Source organism: Acipenser ruthenus, chromosome 14 (genome assembly GCF_902713425.1).
Source record: "Acipenser ruthenus chromosome 14, fAciRut3.2 maternal haplotype, whole genome shotgun sequence".
NCBI lineage: Eukaryota > Metazoa > Chordata > Actinopteri > Acipenseriformes > Acipenseridae > Acipenser > Acipenser ruthenus.
Genome location: NC_081202.1, coordinates 18,557,308 through 18,572,611, shown reverse-complemented (window position 1 = coordinate 18,572,611; position 15,304 = coordinate 18,557,308). Strand labels below are relative to the sequence as shown.

Below are 15,304 nucleotides of genomic sequence, written 5' to 3'. Positions count from 1 at the left end.
AGCCTTCACGAGATGACAATACAATACACAACAACAAGAGACAGCCCACATTATATTGCATGACAGCACATAACTGATTTATGAATAAAAAGCTGTATAGAAAACTGCAACCAAATTCATTGTCTGTTCTCATGGTATCATTAGATGTGCTGCAATCCTTTTGTTGACACTTTACAGATGGTGGTCAAATGCAGGAAATGGATATTGTTAATTACCAGCCACATGTGGAGAGATACAGCGAGGCAAAGGGAACAAAGGAAAATCAAATTATAGAACTGGTTGTTTCCTGATGATAATGGTGACACATGCTTAGTACAAAGTAGCATTTGTAATTATGTGGCACAAATTGAAGAATAACATTCCCTCATTTGAGAGTGGTACAGGTACATGGGTTTATTATTATGACACATGTTTTGAATACTCTATATTCTACGAGGCCTCATTATGTGTTGCAGAACTCCATTAAATACTACTTTTCATTCTTTGCTCCTATCCGGGACACTATGGACAGCAGACGTGGAATGTATTTTTTACCCTTTTAATATACTTGATTTCATTTGAAATTGCTCATCCCAACTGATTTGAAAGCCTAGGTTGTGTCAGAATTATCCGGGACACTATGGACAGCAGACGTGGAATGTATTTTTTACCCTTTTAATATACTTGATTTCATTTGAAATTGCTCATCCCAACTGATTTGAAAGCCTAGGTTGTGTCAGAATTATGTAGCTATGTTGCCACCTGCTGGATAAAGAAAAAAAAAAGGCCAATTTAGACCACAGAGGTATTTTGGATGGTAGAAGCACAAAATAAATGAATACAAAAAATACTACTTACAGAAACTACTAACATTAAAGTCTTGTACATGGAAGTGAAGATGTGATCTTATGAGTTCTGGATTTGTAAAAAGGAAGAATATATTCATGTGAAGGCATATAGTCACGTGAAGGTATAGTTACAGACTTTAGAAGTCATCGGTAGAGGTTATTCTTTTTTTGTTCTTTGTACTTTGTAATTTTACAGATAACTGTCCTTTCGGCTTCCTGCAGTCAATTGATCTGGCTGGCATTATTGCCTAATACAAATTTCTTGCTATTCTGTATCCCAGGGCCCTTTAATGGGGTTTACATCACTGCTTTTAATGAGATGTTTGGTGTAGCATATTCAGCCTAATTTACCATTACAGTAATGTCAAAAGAAAATGGATTTGTAAAATAAGTATTTTCATTAACACTTGAATACATTTGATAGCCTCTACATATGTATGAATTTGGACTGCATGGAGATCCGTTGCTCATAGCTCATGTTTTCAGATAAGCTGCTGTGTCCTCTCGCACTGGGGTGTTTTCACATTAAATTGATTCTGAACACATTTTCTGATGCACCCCAGAATCAAATACTGTATATTAAAGTTCCCTATCTATGATGTGTGTCAGAAAATGTCTGCACCTTACCATCACTGGGAATTAATCTTACTGAAACTCAACAAAGTATTTGCATTTTCATATGGTGAGGTTAATGTTTTGTAGACATTTTCTCCACTTTCATCTGTTCATCTATTCATCTTATAACTTTAGCATTTAGGGAATTGACAGCTTGAGACTAATGGAATATTTTGTACTTGTATAACTTATCTACCAGTAATATAAAACCTGCAAAATGCCATATTGCAGATCAGTTCCAGTATATTATACCTGGATGATCAATTTAGATATTTCAATAGTCTACTATAGTTTAAAAATACTTTTCACACTGTTCTGGAAAAGGTACTCTTTAAAAAAGCTGAGGCTTACGCTTATAACTTGACACAATGTCCAATAATTGTCGAAAGAGATTTAGCTTAATTTTAATTTAAGGATAATGATGTAGGGTTAATGGGGTCTGCCATGAATACATTAATTATATTTTAACCCTTCACACACACAAAAAAAATATTTCATGTACACTAATTGAAAAAGACATTGAAATTACTTCTAGTTTAAATGTTTTTCATTGAATTGGTATTGCATTTTAGTTTAGTATTTCTGTATTGAATATAGTTATGGGTGAGATTTATAATTTGTTTTTAAGCATTTTATCACCACATACCGGTAATGTAGAAAAGTATTAATAAAATCAAAGTATTAAAGAAATGGTAACACTTTACATTGTGTCTCTAATTACTGTGAATTTACATAGTAGTTATTTAAATGCATGTGTACTTATACATAATTACAATGTTATTGTGTATAGTTACTGTGTACTTATTATGTAAATCTTTTTGCACAATACAATCGTATCAGAAAGAGGTTAGGTTTAGAGTTAGGGACAGAGATAGGGTTATGGTTAGGGATAGAGTTAGGGTTACATTAAGTTCATTGTAACTATGCATAATAACATTGTAATTAAGTGTAAGTATTCATGTATGTACTAAGTAACTGATATGTAAATGCACAGTAATAAGGTACACTTAAGTTAAGTTATCATAACAATATAAATAACAGGTAGATGCCAGTTAAAAATGGTCTAAAAAATTAAAAAGTAGTCTGTCGTCAAATGAGACCAATGGCACTTAATAGGTTAACTAGAATATAAAAGCAACATTTTCCGTGTAGCCCTGTATGCTAGAAGAGAAACAAAACAAAGAAACTATTTACACAAATTAATTATTACCTGACATTTCATAAACTTATAGTGTAAGCATTTGGACATCTTAATGTTATTTAAATTTGTGTCTGTTTTTTTGTCGTAGTTTTTAGATTTATCTTTGCATAATTTCCATTTTTCTCTTTGCATGAGCAGCACAAATGCATGTGTTATGAATAGCAAATAAAGAGAGGTATTTGAGGCAGTTGTATAGAGCAATAGGCAGGTTTAATTTAAATGTCATGACTCATTTAGTAGAGCTAAATTAATCTGACAGGATTTAGTTTGCATAATCTTTTTAATACAGTTGCATAAATCAGGATGGGTTTTGTAATGGTGTTTTAGAATATAATAATGAAAAAATTGTTTTTGCCAAATCCAATCACACATCGGAGGCACGGGTTTATACAGCTGGGGCAGTTAGGCATCCCATTACAGTTGGCATGTGTATTTCATGTGGGAATATTATTTCATTACATTTTTGGCTCAATGAACCATTGCATTCTGGTAATGTAATAACAATACTTTATTGATGTATGCACTATTCCTTATTAAAAGTAAGCATACACCTTAGATGGGACACCACAATTCATGTTCTTACTTTGTCTAGGTATAAGAGCACCCATTCAATACAGATTACATAAACATTAATATGGCATCTACACACAGCAATTAGTGAACTGCCCAGTAAACAGAGATTAGGACACCTACTGAGACGTGAGCCATGATCTTACATATTTGAACACATGCTAATTCCTGATATGAAGGAACAGGAAACAATGAGCAGCTATGATTATTATGATCAGCAAATAATGTGTGTAATTTTTTTTGTTTTGTTGTTTTCTCCTACTACACAGTAGCTCTCTGTGAAATCAACACTTTTAACATTGTAGTCTTAACTGATGCTCCAGTAATAATCTTTTCCTCTGGGGTCATTTAAATCAGCCAACCTTGCAGGTTTGGAATATCTTGATACCAAGCTTTACTGAAGTGTTGTTTCTAAATGGGTTTCTTGTCAGGAGTTGGGGGCAAAAGCACAGCATTTATTAAGCTGCTGCTCTTACAAAGAACACAATCGAAAGCCCATGGCAATGAGTAGTTGTCTAATTAGCTTTTACTTTCAAACAATTATTACCTGTCATTGTGCTAAATAATTTCTCCAGAGGATAAATACCTTGCTAGTGGCTATATCCGTAGTAATAAACTAGTCAAAATATGAGAACTGTTTGCTTTGGTGGATTATAAAACAAGGAAAAAGCATCCTAAGGCTAAGACTGACCTTTAAGCCAGCCCTTGGGATCACAGTGCACACAGAAAGAAAAATGATTAGAGAAGCTAGTAATCCTTACAATTTTTTTTGTTGTCATTACTCTGGACTTGCCTAAATTACTTGCTGTAGGGTTATTACTTGTGGTACGTAGAGCTAACAGTAAATCTTTACTAACAGGTATTGTCATCCTTTCGTACAGCGAGTCTCACATTGTCCTTTATGAACACGCACACGTTATGATAAAAGGGGGATTTTGATTTTGTTACAGTATTTTTATTTTAAGCTATTAGTGAAGGAAGGTATTGATCTCTCCTTGCAAATAGTTCAGTGTTACACTTCCGGTCAGCCTGAAGAGGTCGCAAGAAAAGAACGCAGTCGTCATGGAAACATTTGAGTCATAGGAAAAGCAGCGATTGGTGCTGAGTAGGTGAGCTAAAGCTTGAAGATTTTAGGGGTTCAAGTTATTGTAAGGGAAATAAATTCCAAACATTTAGAATATTATTTTATTTTATTTTTTTTATGGAGAAATGTATTTATAGAAATGTATGGAAAAATAGCTAAAAAAGAGACTACAGAGTTAAAAAGGGGAGTACTGTACTGTACATATACAGTATATGAAATGTGCTTATAAAATAAACTGAACTAATCCAGTGTCTGAACTGATCCAGAGATTGTGTCTCTTGTGGTGCAGGACACCTGCAACATGAAGGGGCTTGAAGCGTTTTCAAAATTCCTTGTGAGAATACTGATAATGATGTTACAGCTCTGCAAGGGAGCTACTCATGAAAAAGATGTTGCTATTCTCTTTCAAACAATAGCTTCCTTTAAATGCTGAGCAAGTTGATAGTTGAGTAGTTGTTTACCTGAGTACTAGTTGCCATATCTCAAATATAATCACATTGACATGGAAGATTGACAGTAAAGAGTGGCTTGCTGACAAGAGGTATTTTCTAATTGGAAAATACTAAAAAAGCAATAATCAACAATTAGTCTCCAAACACAACTGCTCAGTTTAATTTGAGGAACAGTCCATTTACACAAATACTTTTGAAATATTATTAAGTAAAAATAAAAACAATCTAGCCAGTATGAAGCTATTCTAAAATTGCAGTGCCTTTTTTCATATTTAAGATGGTTTGTTACCTCGCAAACCCATGTGGAAAGTACCAGCTTTTCTTGAAAGATGTTACCAGTTTACAAAAACAACAAGATGTACTGAAAGCAAATTTCCTTTTGTTCCTCTGAGCTGAAACAGAGCTTACTTGTGGCACATATCCCTAGCTGCTGCAGGCAGTAGAATAAAGATGAGGTTTAGTTCACAGAGTGGCAGAAAGCTTCTGGGTGGGAAGCATGTGTCTGCATCAAGTAAATACACTGATAAGACAACAGTCTGATTTCTGACGAAACATAGTGCACAGAAAGCTAAACTACATGTACATAAGGATGTAGTAAATATCTACCCAGGGCCAGTGATCATATTATTGTAGAAACTAGAACATCATTGTGAGACACTGCAGCCTTCAATAGTCACTGGGAAGTATGTATGTATGTGTTTTTGTTTGGGCATGTAGATACCCAAAGAATGTAGGCAAAAGGTTTTCTTAACAAATTACACTAAAACAAGTGTTACAGTTTAGAAAGTCAGCCTTACAACAGAAATCCCACAGGTTATACATTTTTCAGGGATTTATTGATTTGATGAAAGCAACGAGCTGAGGTGTGCTCTGAATGCATAATGCTCAGCCTTCCCTTCCACTCTTAAAAATAGCCCATCAATTTACCATTCGGCACATCTGCTGTGCAATAAACACCCCTGTCCATGTCCCTGTAAACTATGTAGAAATTATTAGCAAGGACCGATAATGAAGATATTTACCAAAAGTGCCATGTCAGTGCATCTGTAGAAAATAAAGCTTAGGGAATTAGACCAAGGGATCACACACTAACCATCTAAACAGGCTTCTGTATTAAGCCGTCATGTTTGGAACGCCTACACATATATTTTAATAGAGTATATAGTTAGTATGGGGTCATATTACAAACAACTGTACACAGAGGTAAGACCAATTTATGGAGTATTGTATGGTACTGTATCTCAAAGGGAAAGAGTCTAGATTTAAGGTGTATTCTGACAAATATTATCTTCTTTAGCAGGACCCAATGGGAATGCTTTGCTGTGCTTCATTGTTTGTTAGTATTGGCTGATGTCCCACAGCAGGAAGCAACATAAATGATTTTTAAGATAAACTATTGAATGACCAACATTATGAAGCACTTTGCTCCCAGCTTTTTTGTTTATAGAAAGCAAATTCTCAGACAGCTTAAGGTGGACATGTTGTTTATGCTTGGCGTTTTTGCTGTTGGCAAAATATAGATGGGTCTGCATTTATAGAATGTTGTTTCAGATAGGAGATTTTAAATAGCATGACTTTATTCCTCATACCTTTACTGTGGGACACATACATTAAACAAGTGAATGAATAAAAGCTAAACTTGATAGAATATTATTGCCTTTCCTTCTCATTTACATTTTTTATAAACATCATTTATAAACTGTAAATGTTATAGACAATTTAATATATTATGTATTAATTACAGCATTCTTGTGTGGGCATTACATGTAATAAAATGGCTTTCAATTTGTTGCATGCCGAGGAAATTGACGTTATTCACATGCATTTTTGATTGATTACACAGTAAACAACGAGGGCAGCTAAAAAAAACAAAAAAAAAACCTGACGTACGAAAGTGTACAGATGAAATTTGACATCGATAAGCAGAGGCAACATTTTTGCAGCTCTGTATTTCACAGCTTTCTAATTCTAATACACAGGAATAGTAATCCTGATTTACATGTCATCTGCCTTGTTCAAGATATCGAACTATCTAAATAAAGGATTGTCATTACTGAACATTTCCCCCTATGGGAGATGTTACTTGCAAGTCAGTTAGAAAGCCTATTTCTATCTTATCTACAGTACAGCTGTACCAATTAAGCATGCACATAGGAGGCTGTGTGGTCCAGTGGTTAAAGAAAAGGGCTTGTAACTAGAAGGTCCCTGGTTCAAATCCCACTTCAGCCACTGACTCATTGTGTGACCTTGAGCAAGTCACTTAACCTCCTTGTGCTCCGTCTTTTGGGTGAGACGTAATTGTAAGTGACTCTGCAGCTGATGCATAGTTCACACACCTTAGTCTCTGTAAGTCGCCTTGGATAAAGGCGTCTGCTAAATGAACAAATAATGCACATAACTATATGTCTTCAAATGGCTGATTTGTTTAGTGTCCTGGGAACCATAAACTGCACATGTGTTGATTAATTAAACATACCCATAACTGTGAGGAGTCTCATTTTTTTTAATAATATATACTGTATGATGTTGGTCACTGGCAATCAAGTCCATACAACTTTGCTTAAGTCCCCTTAGTCCGCTTAGAGGGAGCCAATGCCCAGCCTCCCTTTTCCCCTTGATGTCAGTATTGTGTAAATGGGCTGTCCCTCATATCTGCATTATGAAAATTGGAAAAAACAAATTTAATACATAAAAACAGCATTTCCTGTTACAAATCAACAGCATGAATCACGAGCATTGAGAGGGTCAACGTGAAATATCAGAGCCCTGTTACACTGGAACTGCAAAGGAAACTACATAGCGGAGTGTCATGGCAGGGGAGCAGTCCAGTGGTGCAAGGAGTATAACACTATGAACACAGTATCAGCGGTGAACTGTGGTATGGTCAGATGAGTCCACGTTTTCCCACTGTCCATCAACTAGAGCCAGGATTCTGGAAATTCTTTAATGGTCTGTGGCCAGTTGTACAAAACATCTTAAGTTTTAATATTTTTCCTTTGAGTGCTGCAGAAACACTCAAAGGAAAAATATTAACACCCTGAAGGTAATACCTTAGATAATGGAAAATGTACTGTAACAGGGGAGATCTGGACTGACTGTCTGGCACATCCGTATTACTGCAGGTAGAGGGCAGCAGTCTCGTGGTATCCGCCTGTCGGTCATGGCGATGACACGGAGAGGTGGGGAAGAGGGTATGTGTGCTTTCCCTCTCTCTGAGTGGCTGAGGGGCGGGCCTTGGGAGACTGCTCGGCCCATAAGATCTGGCTTGGTTGTGCACTCAGGTGGCCGTGTTTGGGGAATATACAGTGACAATGACGAAAGACGTCAGTTTTAAAAACAAAACGAGGCAAACCTGGCTGGGGAAAACAGCCGGCCTTAAAATAATTTAAAGAGGAAATAAATAACAGAAATCACCACGTACCCGAGGGGACGTGTTTAGTCGTACGGGGAACTCCGGCCATCCCAGTGTATAGGGTAACTGAGCGTAGGACGGAGGCCCATTCTGACCGGCTTAGTGGCAGTGGGGGCACTGCGTAAGCAGCACTTTTGTTTGTAGTTTTATTACTGTGTTTTATTTTCCCTTTTTCTTTCGCCTTTGGTTTTCATTATTATTTACGAGCACTTGTTGTGTCTGTACCTGTATTGGTAAACACCGTGGTTCTGGTTACTGTTGTCAGTATCCAGTCCACGGACAACAGCGCCATCTACTGTACCAAATAAATCAGTGCGCCTGAGCAACAAATAAAGTACTGTCTCCTTGTGTCAGTGAATTGCCCACCACCCTTCCACATGTACCCTTAACTGTTATACAAATGTTTATGCAACTGACTACTTGGCTGCATGCTTCTGGCATGGACTGGGTATAAACATTCCTCCGAATCAGAGGATAACTGAAAACACATCCCTCCCTACCCAGTCGCCAGATCTGAATGTAATTAATGTTTTCTATTGGTTGACTGGCATTTGAAAAGCTCCAGCAATGGAAAAGTACTGACCCAAAGCATGCCATTCATGGTTCGCTAACTGTATTGTAATACATTGATTAGTAATTTGAGTCAGAATTTTCTCTCGATTTAAACCGTTGCATTGGGCAAGTTTGAATAGAAACTTTAGTTTAATGCCACCAATGGCAACCCCAAAATGCAACATCCCAGAAATGTTTTTCCAAAGATTGATTGGTTCTATGAGGTGCAGATGCACATTTTTTTTCTTTAACATTTTATTTGGGGGATCAAGGTACCACTCATTTTAACTTTAACACTATACCTTTATATAGGTAAAACTGAAATGGTTGTATTAATTATCTTAGGGTTATATTTGTGTATAATTTCAGTAGTTATGGAATGTTAACATTGTTCTTCCATTAAGTCACAAAGGTATAAACAACTAAGGTAAGGTGACGTGAAATGCTATTTTAAACAGTTTGAATTACAATGTCTAGCCAGTAGATGTCAGTGTAACATAATATAACAGAAATACTGCACTGTATGCACAGTCCAAACATCTTTGTAAAACCTTTATGTAAAAGGTTCTAGAATTATCTCAATATATGCATTCTAGCAAAGTGCTTAAAAACTAATTCTACAGTCTTCGGATAAAAAGCCCCAATAGGTAATGTTAAAGAAACATACAGTAACACAGAACTAATGTTTTTGTGGCAAGCTAGCAGTTAAACTTTATTTATGTCTGCAAGATCTTACCAAACAATTGGTTATTATATCAAACAATTAGCTTTTTCATTTTTAATACATACAAAAACACTATAAAATGGCACTCTGTAACAATGTTCTCAATGCAAAGTCTGTGTTTTAACATTCAAATAATAGTACATTGCAACAACTGAATTCTCTCTGACCAATCGCTTTCTCTGTAAGTGGGTCAGGGCACAGTAAGAGGTCACTGTCAGCAGTTTTATGTGTTTAATATTTATTTATTTATTTATTTATTTATAAATGTCATCATTTCCACACACCTTACTCACTGAATCCATAAATGTTTCTCTACACTGAATTTCTGTTCATATAAAAAGAAACAATTACAATATTTTTTTGCTAAATAAATTAAACCCTACAAATATCCACATTACCCTGACAATGACCTGTTTAGAGTGACATTTCCCTTCTCAAGCTTATATTGGCCTGTATGCGCTTATTAACACATGTCTACTTAAAGACAAGGTATTAGTTATTTCTGCTAATTAAACTTGCAATACTTTCTGTTTACATTACTGAAGCAAAAAACAAACTTATATTGTTGGTATTTAAAAGAATCCCTTTCCTTCAATTTAAGAAAATGCTTAAGTTGATCATGCTTGGCCAATATCAGCTGGAAAAAATAAAACTAATCACTTTAAGCTATGGATATATTTATTCTCCAAAATAAACATACAAATATGACCAAAAAACCAACAACTTAGTATAAGGGTTCAACTTATTTAAAAAAAGGCAGAAAATTAGGGTCATTTGTTTTTTAGTACGCACTTTCTTGCTGTGATGTCAGTACTGTGTCCTCATGGACCTTAGTGCTTGTAAAAAGAATCTGAATCTAAAGATTTGGCACATTGTTTAAAACTTTTTTTTTCAACTTCTCTTTATATTATTTAGTGCGTCGCGGGGTAGGTCCATTAGGTAATAGAGGGAGGGGGGGCAGGGTGTAACACAGTGTAGTGTTTAAGGTACGGTGACATGGAAAGGGCTTCCTGGAACATTTTCATCGCCCCATTTGACAATAAGAATGTAGTCCCCCTTTTCTTTGACAGTGTATGTTACGTTGTACATTCTGTTGCCCATATGTTTGACGTACACCTCTTCACATGGAGTCTTTGGACCGTGGACACCGACCATAAGCATGTTTGTGCCTAAAACAAAACAATTAGGATTTTCAAAACATATTTATAACATTCTGAGAGGAAAGTGTTGTTTTTATTTATTTATTTGTAACTGGGACATCTTAAAACAAATATAAATCCAGATTTTATTATTAAAACAGTACTAAAGAGATAACTCCTCCACTCTGTTTGGCTGGTTTTGTACAGATTTTACCAGGAAATTAAATACAAGCATACAATGGTTTCAGGTTATGAATACTTCAGTAAAATACAGCTCAAGGTGCGCTGTAGCCATTAGTTCTGATGGTGGAAAGCATGTGACTTTCTTTGAAGAAGCTTGGTATAAAGCATGTTTTATAACATCTGCCTTCAGTTTTGCCCTAACAATGCTGACTTACCTGCTTTACTGCAGTCTACTGTGAACGTGTTTTTCTGTCCTACAAAAGCCTTGGACAGGCCCGCCCCCCGTGACACAACTTTAGTGGCGTCAGATGAGAACTTGGGCATGGCTCCATAGCCCCCAACTGTGGCTGATTTGGTGACTGTTTCCACCAGCACTGTTGAAGTTTCATGCAAGCTGTGACCTCCAGATAGACGAGCACCTAAACATTAAAGAATGCGTCAGTAACAAATCTGCTCCTTGCATTATACTTCAACAACAGTATCTTCATTCACAAAATATTTCAACAACAGTATTTTCAACACAAATGCCCTTTTCATATTTACAATACATCCTTATGTGTGTTATTTTTTTTAAAAATTTGTATCTCTTTTGGCTTCACATGACATCTTAAAGTATAACTACAACTACTTTCAAAAGGAATACTAAGAAAGTCTAGGCCGGTTACCTGCTCCATTAGCTGTTACGCTGTTATGTTTGTTTTAAAATAGGTTTATTTTATATTTGTATATTTTATAATCCCATAAAATCTTACCTGTGACCTTTGCTTTAAAGGGGCTCCCCACGATGTGTTGAGGTCCACCATATTTGATAGATATCAGGTAATTACCAGGAGCCATTGGTGTGTATATAACCTTGTACCCCTCTGGACACTCATTACAGTCCATTTTAACCTTGGATGGGCCATCAATAGTAACTGACAGGGCCCCAGATCCAGCGTTACAGGTGTTAACTACAAACTCAGAAGGCACTCCTAAAGAAAAAACCAAACATGACATTTAGTAAAAATAGTAACTTCAGTATACTAGTCTTGCAGAGGCAGGATTTCACTGTGTAGTAGCTGCTGGTTTTCCCCTGAAAGATGTTACTTCCCAGTCCAATGTGAGTGGTTGAGCACGCTAAAAGAACCCCCTTATTTAAATGGTCAGTCAGTCAGTCAGTACTGTGTGAAGTTACCTGTTGTTCCTCCCTCAAGCCCTGGTCCGTACGCCGAGACGAGATCGGGGTCTCCTGCCTGGCCTGGCTCTCCCACTCGGATCTTGAAGGGGCTTCCTGGGATGTGGCTTCCGTTGAACTTCACATCAATGGAGTGGACCCCATTCTCGTGTGGAATGAAGCGGATTGCATACTTATCTACAAAACAAAAACAGAAAATGTAAAATAAAAAAAATAACCGGTTATGAGTGCACATTTTCACATAATCTGTGCCAATTTTATTAAATAGCGATGGAAAAGACTACTTTGTATTAACTTTTACACTGTTATCTTTTCTTTCTCTATGTCTCTCAGTTCTTCTGAAATCCCCTATCCTCTAACTGCTACCCCTGCAGATACTGTCCTGTACTGTAAGTATTAAATTCAGGTGATGGTTTACTTGCTGATGGCAAGCCACTGGCAATTGTAGCATGAATATGATGAACTGTGTCAAGTGCTATTGATAGAGTTCTACTAATATAAATGTTTGCAGGCAATTGGTTGAGCAATCTCACTGTCTGACCTGGTACTTACCTTTTTAACTTAGTTAATTGAAGTAAAACTGGTTGACCTATGAGAAACCATCAGCCCCATTTCTACTATTTTTACCCCAAAGCAATTCAATGCTTACAGCAAAACTCAATCATCTTTCAGCTCTTTATGTATTCTTAATCTCTGCAGTTAACAATATTTTAGAGTTATCTGAAGTTCAAGTTACTCACCACTGTCTAGTTCTGAGACATAGCACTCTTCCACAGCACCAGAGGGCGTGTGGACCTTGGCATCAATCACTCCTCTGGCTCCGTTCAGCTGCACAGCAAAGGATGCTGGTTGGTTGACCTTTAATCCGGTCTCCTGAAGGGGATCAGAGAGCAGTGTCAGGTTTAACTGGCAGGTTATTTCTGTCAGATTTAAAGATGAGCACATATCCCAAACGAGCAGGGAGGCAATACTATTGTAAAGTTCCCCTGTAACCAGAGCTCATTAAGATGGCATACATTTCAAAGCTTAGCATAGTCTGGTTGCAGATCAAATAGCCTATTTGCATGTGCAAAGGGACAGTTAAGCCCATGTAATGGTATTCTTTGACAAAGTGTTATTGCCAATTAAAAATGTTACTTTAGATTTAACTCAGTCCAGACGGAAATATAAGTTGTTGTTTTTTTATTTTTTGTCTATCTGTTTTATAGCATAGGATTTTTGATTAATTGTGTGGATGTGTTACATTTTACTCGAAGCACATAGCACCTTGCTATGCAAGGAATTACAAACTGTATTTGTTTCATGGATCCTTAGTAACATTACTTCTTTAAATGAATGCCATATATGAACAAGTGTGGAGTAGAATGACAACAACAGGCAGGACTGGCATTTACAGCAGCCAAGTACCTCAGATGCTGCCAGTTTTATTAAATCAGTGATGGAAGAGACTACTCTACTTTTTCTTCCTCTATTTCTTTTCCATTTACAGCAGGGTGTTGCATACTCTCAAGAATTTCTGATAAACCACCATATAAAATAAACAATGTAATATATCTGGAGATAAACCTACCTGAAGACTGGTTACAGTGAGTCTTCTAGAATCATCAGAAAGAGTGGCTACTGGTACAATAAAGGGACTGTCTGGGATGTGTTCATCATTAAACTTGATTGAAACCTCATAATCACCTTTGAAAAACAATGGTATTGAGACACATTTGGTAAAGCAGTGGCAGCAGTGTGGAGTAGTGGTTAGGGCTCTGGACTCTTGACCGGAGGGTTGTGGGTTCAATCCCTAGTGGGGACACTGCTGCTGTACCCTTGAGCAAGGTACTTTACCTAGATTGCTCCACTAAAAACCCAACTGTATAAATGGGTAATTGTATGTAAAAATAATGTGATATCTTGTAACAATTGTAAGTTGCCCTGGATAAGGGAGTCAGCTAAGAAATAAATAATAATAATAAATGTTATTTCAAATTTCACTCAAAAACTAACAGAAGTCATTATTTAACAATTGGACTGGTACTGTAGGTGCATATCAGTTATGTACAAATTAATAAACAAGGCAAAAATGAAATGAATGTGGCCTCTGACTTAAGGACTGTGTGGACAAGCAATGTAATTATTAGTTTCATCTTTATGTGGATACGTTGTTTCCACGGAGCACTACAATGATCAATGGACGAGTGAGAACTTACCAGGCTCCTGAACGACATAAGAGACGCCACATGAGCCGTCTTTTCTGTCTTCAAATGAAATCTCAGCTTTGCTTGGGCCTTCTACTGCTATGGAGAGACCACCTGCGCCTGCCTCTCGGGTCCAGATACTGAACTCAGCTGTGGGATGGGAAGACACGTCAATTACTGTATGTGGTAGTTTATGAGTCTAAAAGAGCTGTTAACATATTTAGCATGTATACTGTCCCATTCAGGTCCTGGGGCCACAGTAGTGGTCATGTCACTTCCTGATTTTCACTGAAGGGGATATTACCAGACCTGCTTGAAGCACTTACTGCAGTAGGTGGTCTACACAGGTTGTAGTTACAAACCTCACTACTTTGAAAATGAAGGCAAAAGTACCTGGAACTCCAGCCACCCCTCGGTCCAGGCCGGTGCCACCTGCCCTGACCTTGTGGGCGCCACCTTCACCCAGGGGCCCCACAGTAAACTGGAAGGGGCTGCCAGGCACATGCTGCCCCCTGTACTTCACATTCACAGTATGGGGACCCATCTCCTGAGGCACAAAGCGCACGCTGTAGGTGCTGTCCTCTCCCTCAATGATCTCTGCATCATCGGTCTTCCCTGACGGGCTAGTGACCTGGGCTGTCATCTCCTGAGACCCAGCTTCTCCTGGGAGGGGAGATAAGAGTGAACAAGGAACTTGAGAATGTCACTAAATGCATAGATACATCTTTTATGAAAATGTAATGGGTTTGATTTTCTAAAACATTACGTGCCATGTGGGAAACAATCACAGACCAACATAAAGCAGTAAAGAGTAAAATAGATTGCAGTGAGAAAAGACCTGGTGACACAGCTAAATGCTTTAAAGATCAGACTGAAGATAAAGACAGGATAAAGAATGATCCCTGGTCAGACACATACAAATAGCACCTTGGTGCCAATTGCTCTCCTACTGCTTTTCATACCCAGGTTTGACTTTATTTAGAGACTCCCTTTGTGTGCATTTGTTAAAAATGATTTCATGTTTGCATTTCTAATGAAATAACACCTCCAAACATAGCAACTATCTCTCAAGTGCATACAATACAGATTCCAATATGTATCTTAATTGCTTGGCTCTGTTGGAATTAATTTATGTCTGAATCATTACAATGAGATAACCTCTATGTTATGCTGCCTTAAGAACTA

The 15,304-nt window shown here is 37.1% G+C and overlaps 1 protein-coding gene across 5 annotated transcripts in view; it reads right to left on the bottom strand.

Annotated features, from left to right (window-relative positions):
* Positions 1-9,396: 9,396 nt before the first annotated feature.
* LOC117419693 (filamin-C) overlaps positions 9,397-15,304 on the bottom strand; it is a 53,895-nt gene continuing 47,987 nt past the window's right edge. For all 5 annotated transcript variants that reach the window (XM_034032695.3, XM_034032699.3, XM_034032696.3 and 2 more), the window contains 8 exons: positions 14,513-14,782; positions 14,132-14,269; positions 13,504-13,619; positions 12,674-12,806; positions 11,934-12,110; positions 11,512-11,730; positions 10,975-11,178; positions 9,397-10,606 (listed from right to left, as the gene is read on the bottom strand). In XM_034032695.3, coding sequence (XP_033888586.2) covers positions 10,419-10,606; positions 10,975-11,178; positions 11,512-11,730; positions 11,934-12,110; positions 12,674-12,806; positions 13,504-13,619; positions 14,132-14,269; positions 14,513-14,782 — 1,445 coding nt within the window. In that variant the 3' untranslated portion in view covers positions 9,397-10,418. The remainder of the gene's footprint in view (positions 10,607-10,974; positions 11,179-11,511; positions 11,731-11,933; positions 12,111-12,673; positions 12,807-13,503; positions 13,620-14,131; positions 14,270-14,512; positions 14,783-15,304) is intronic.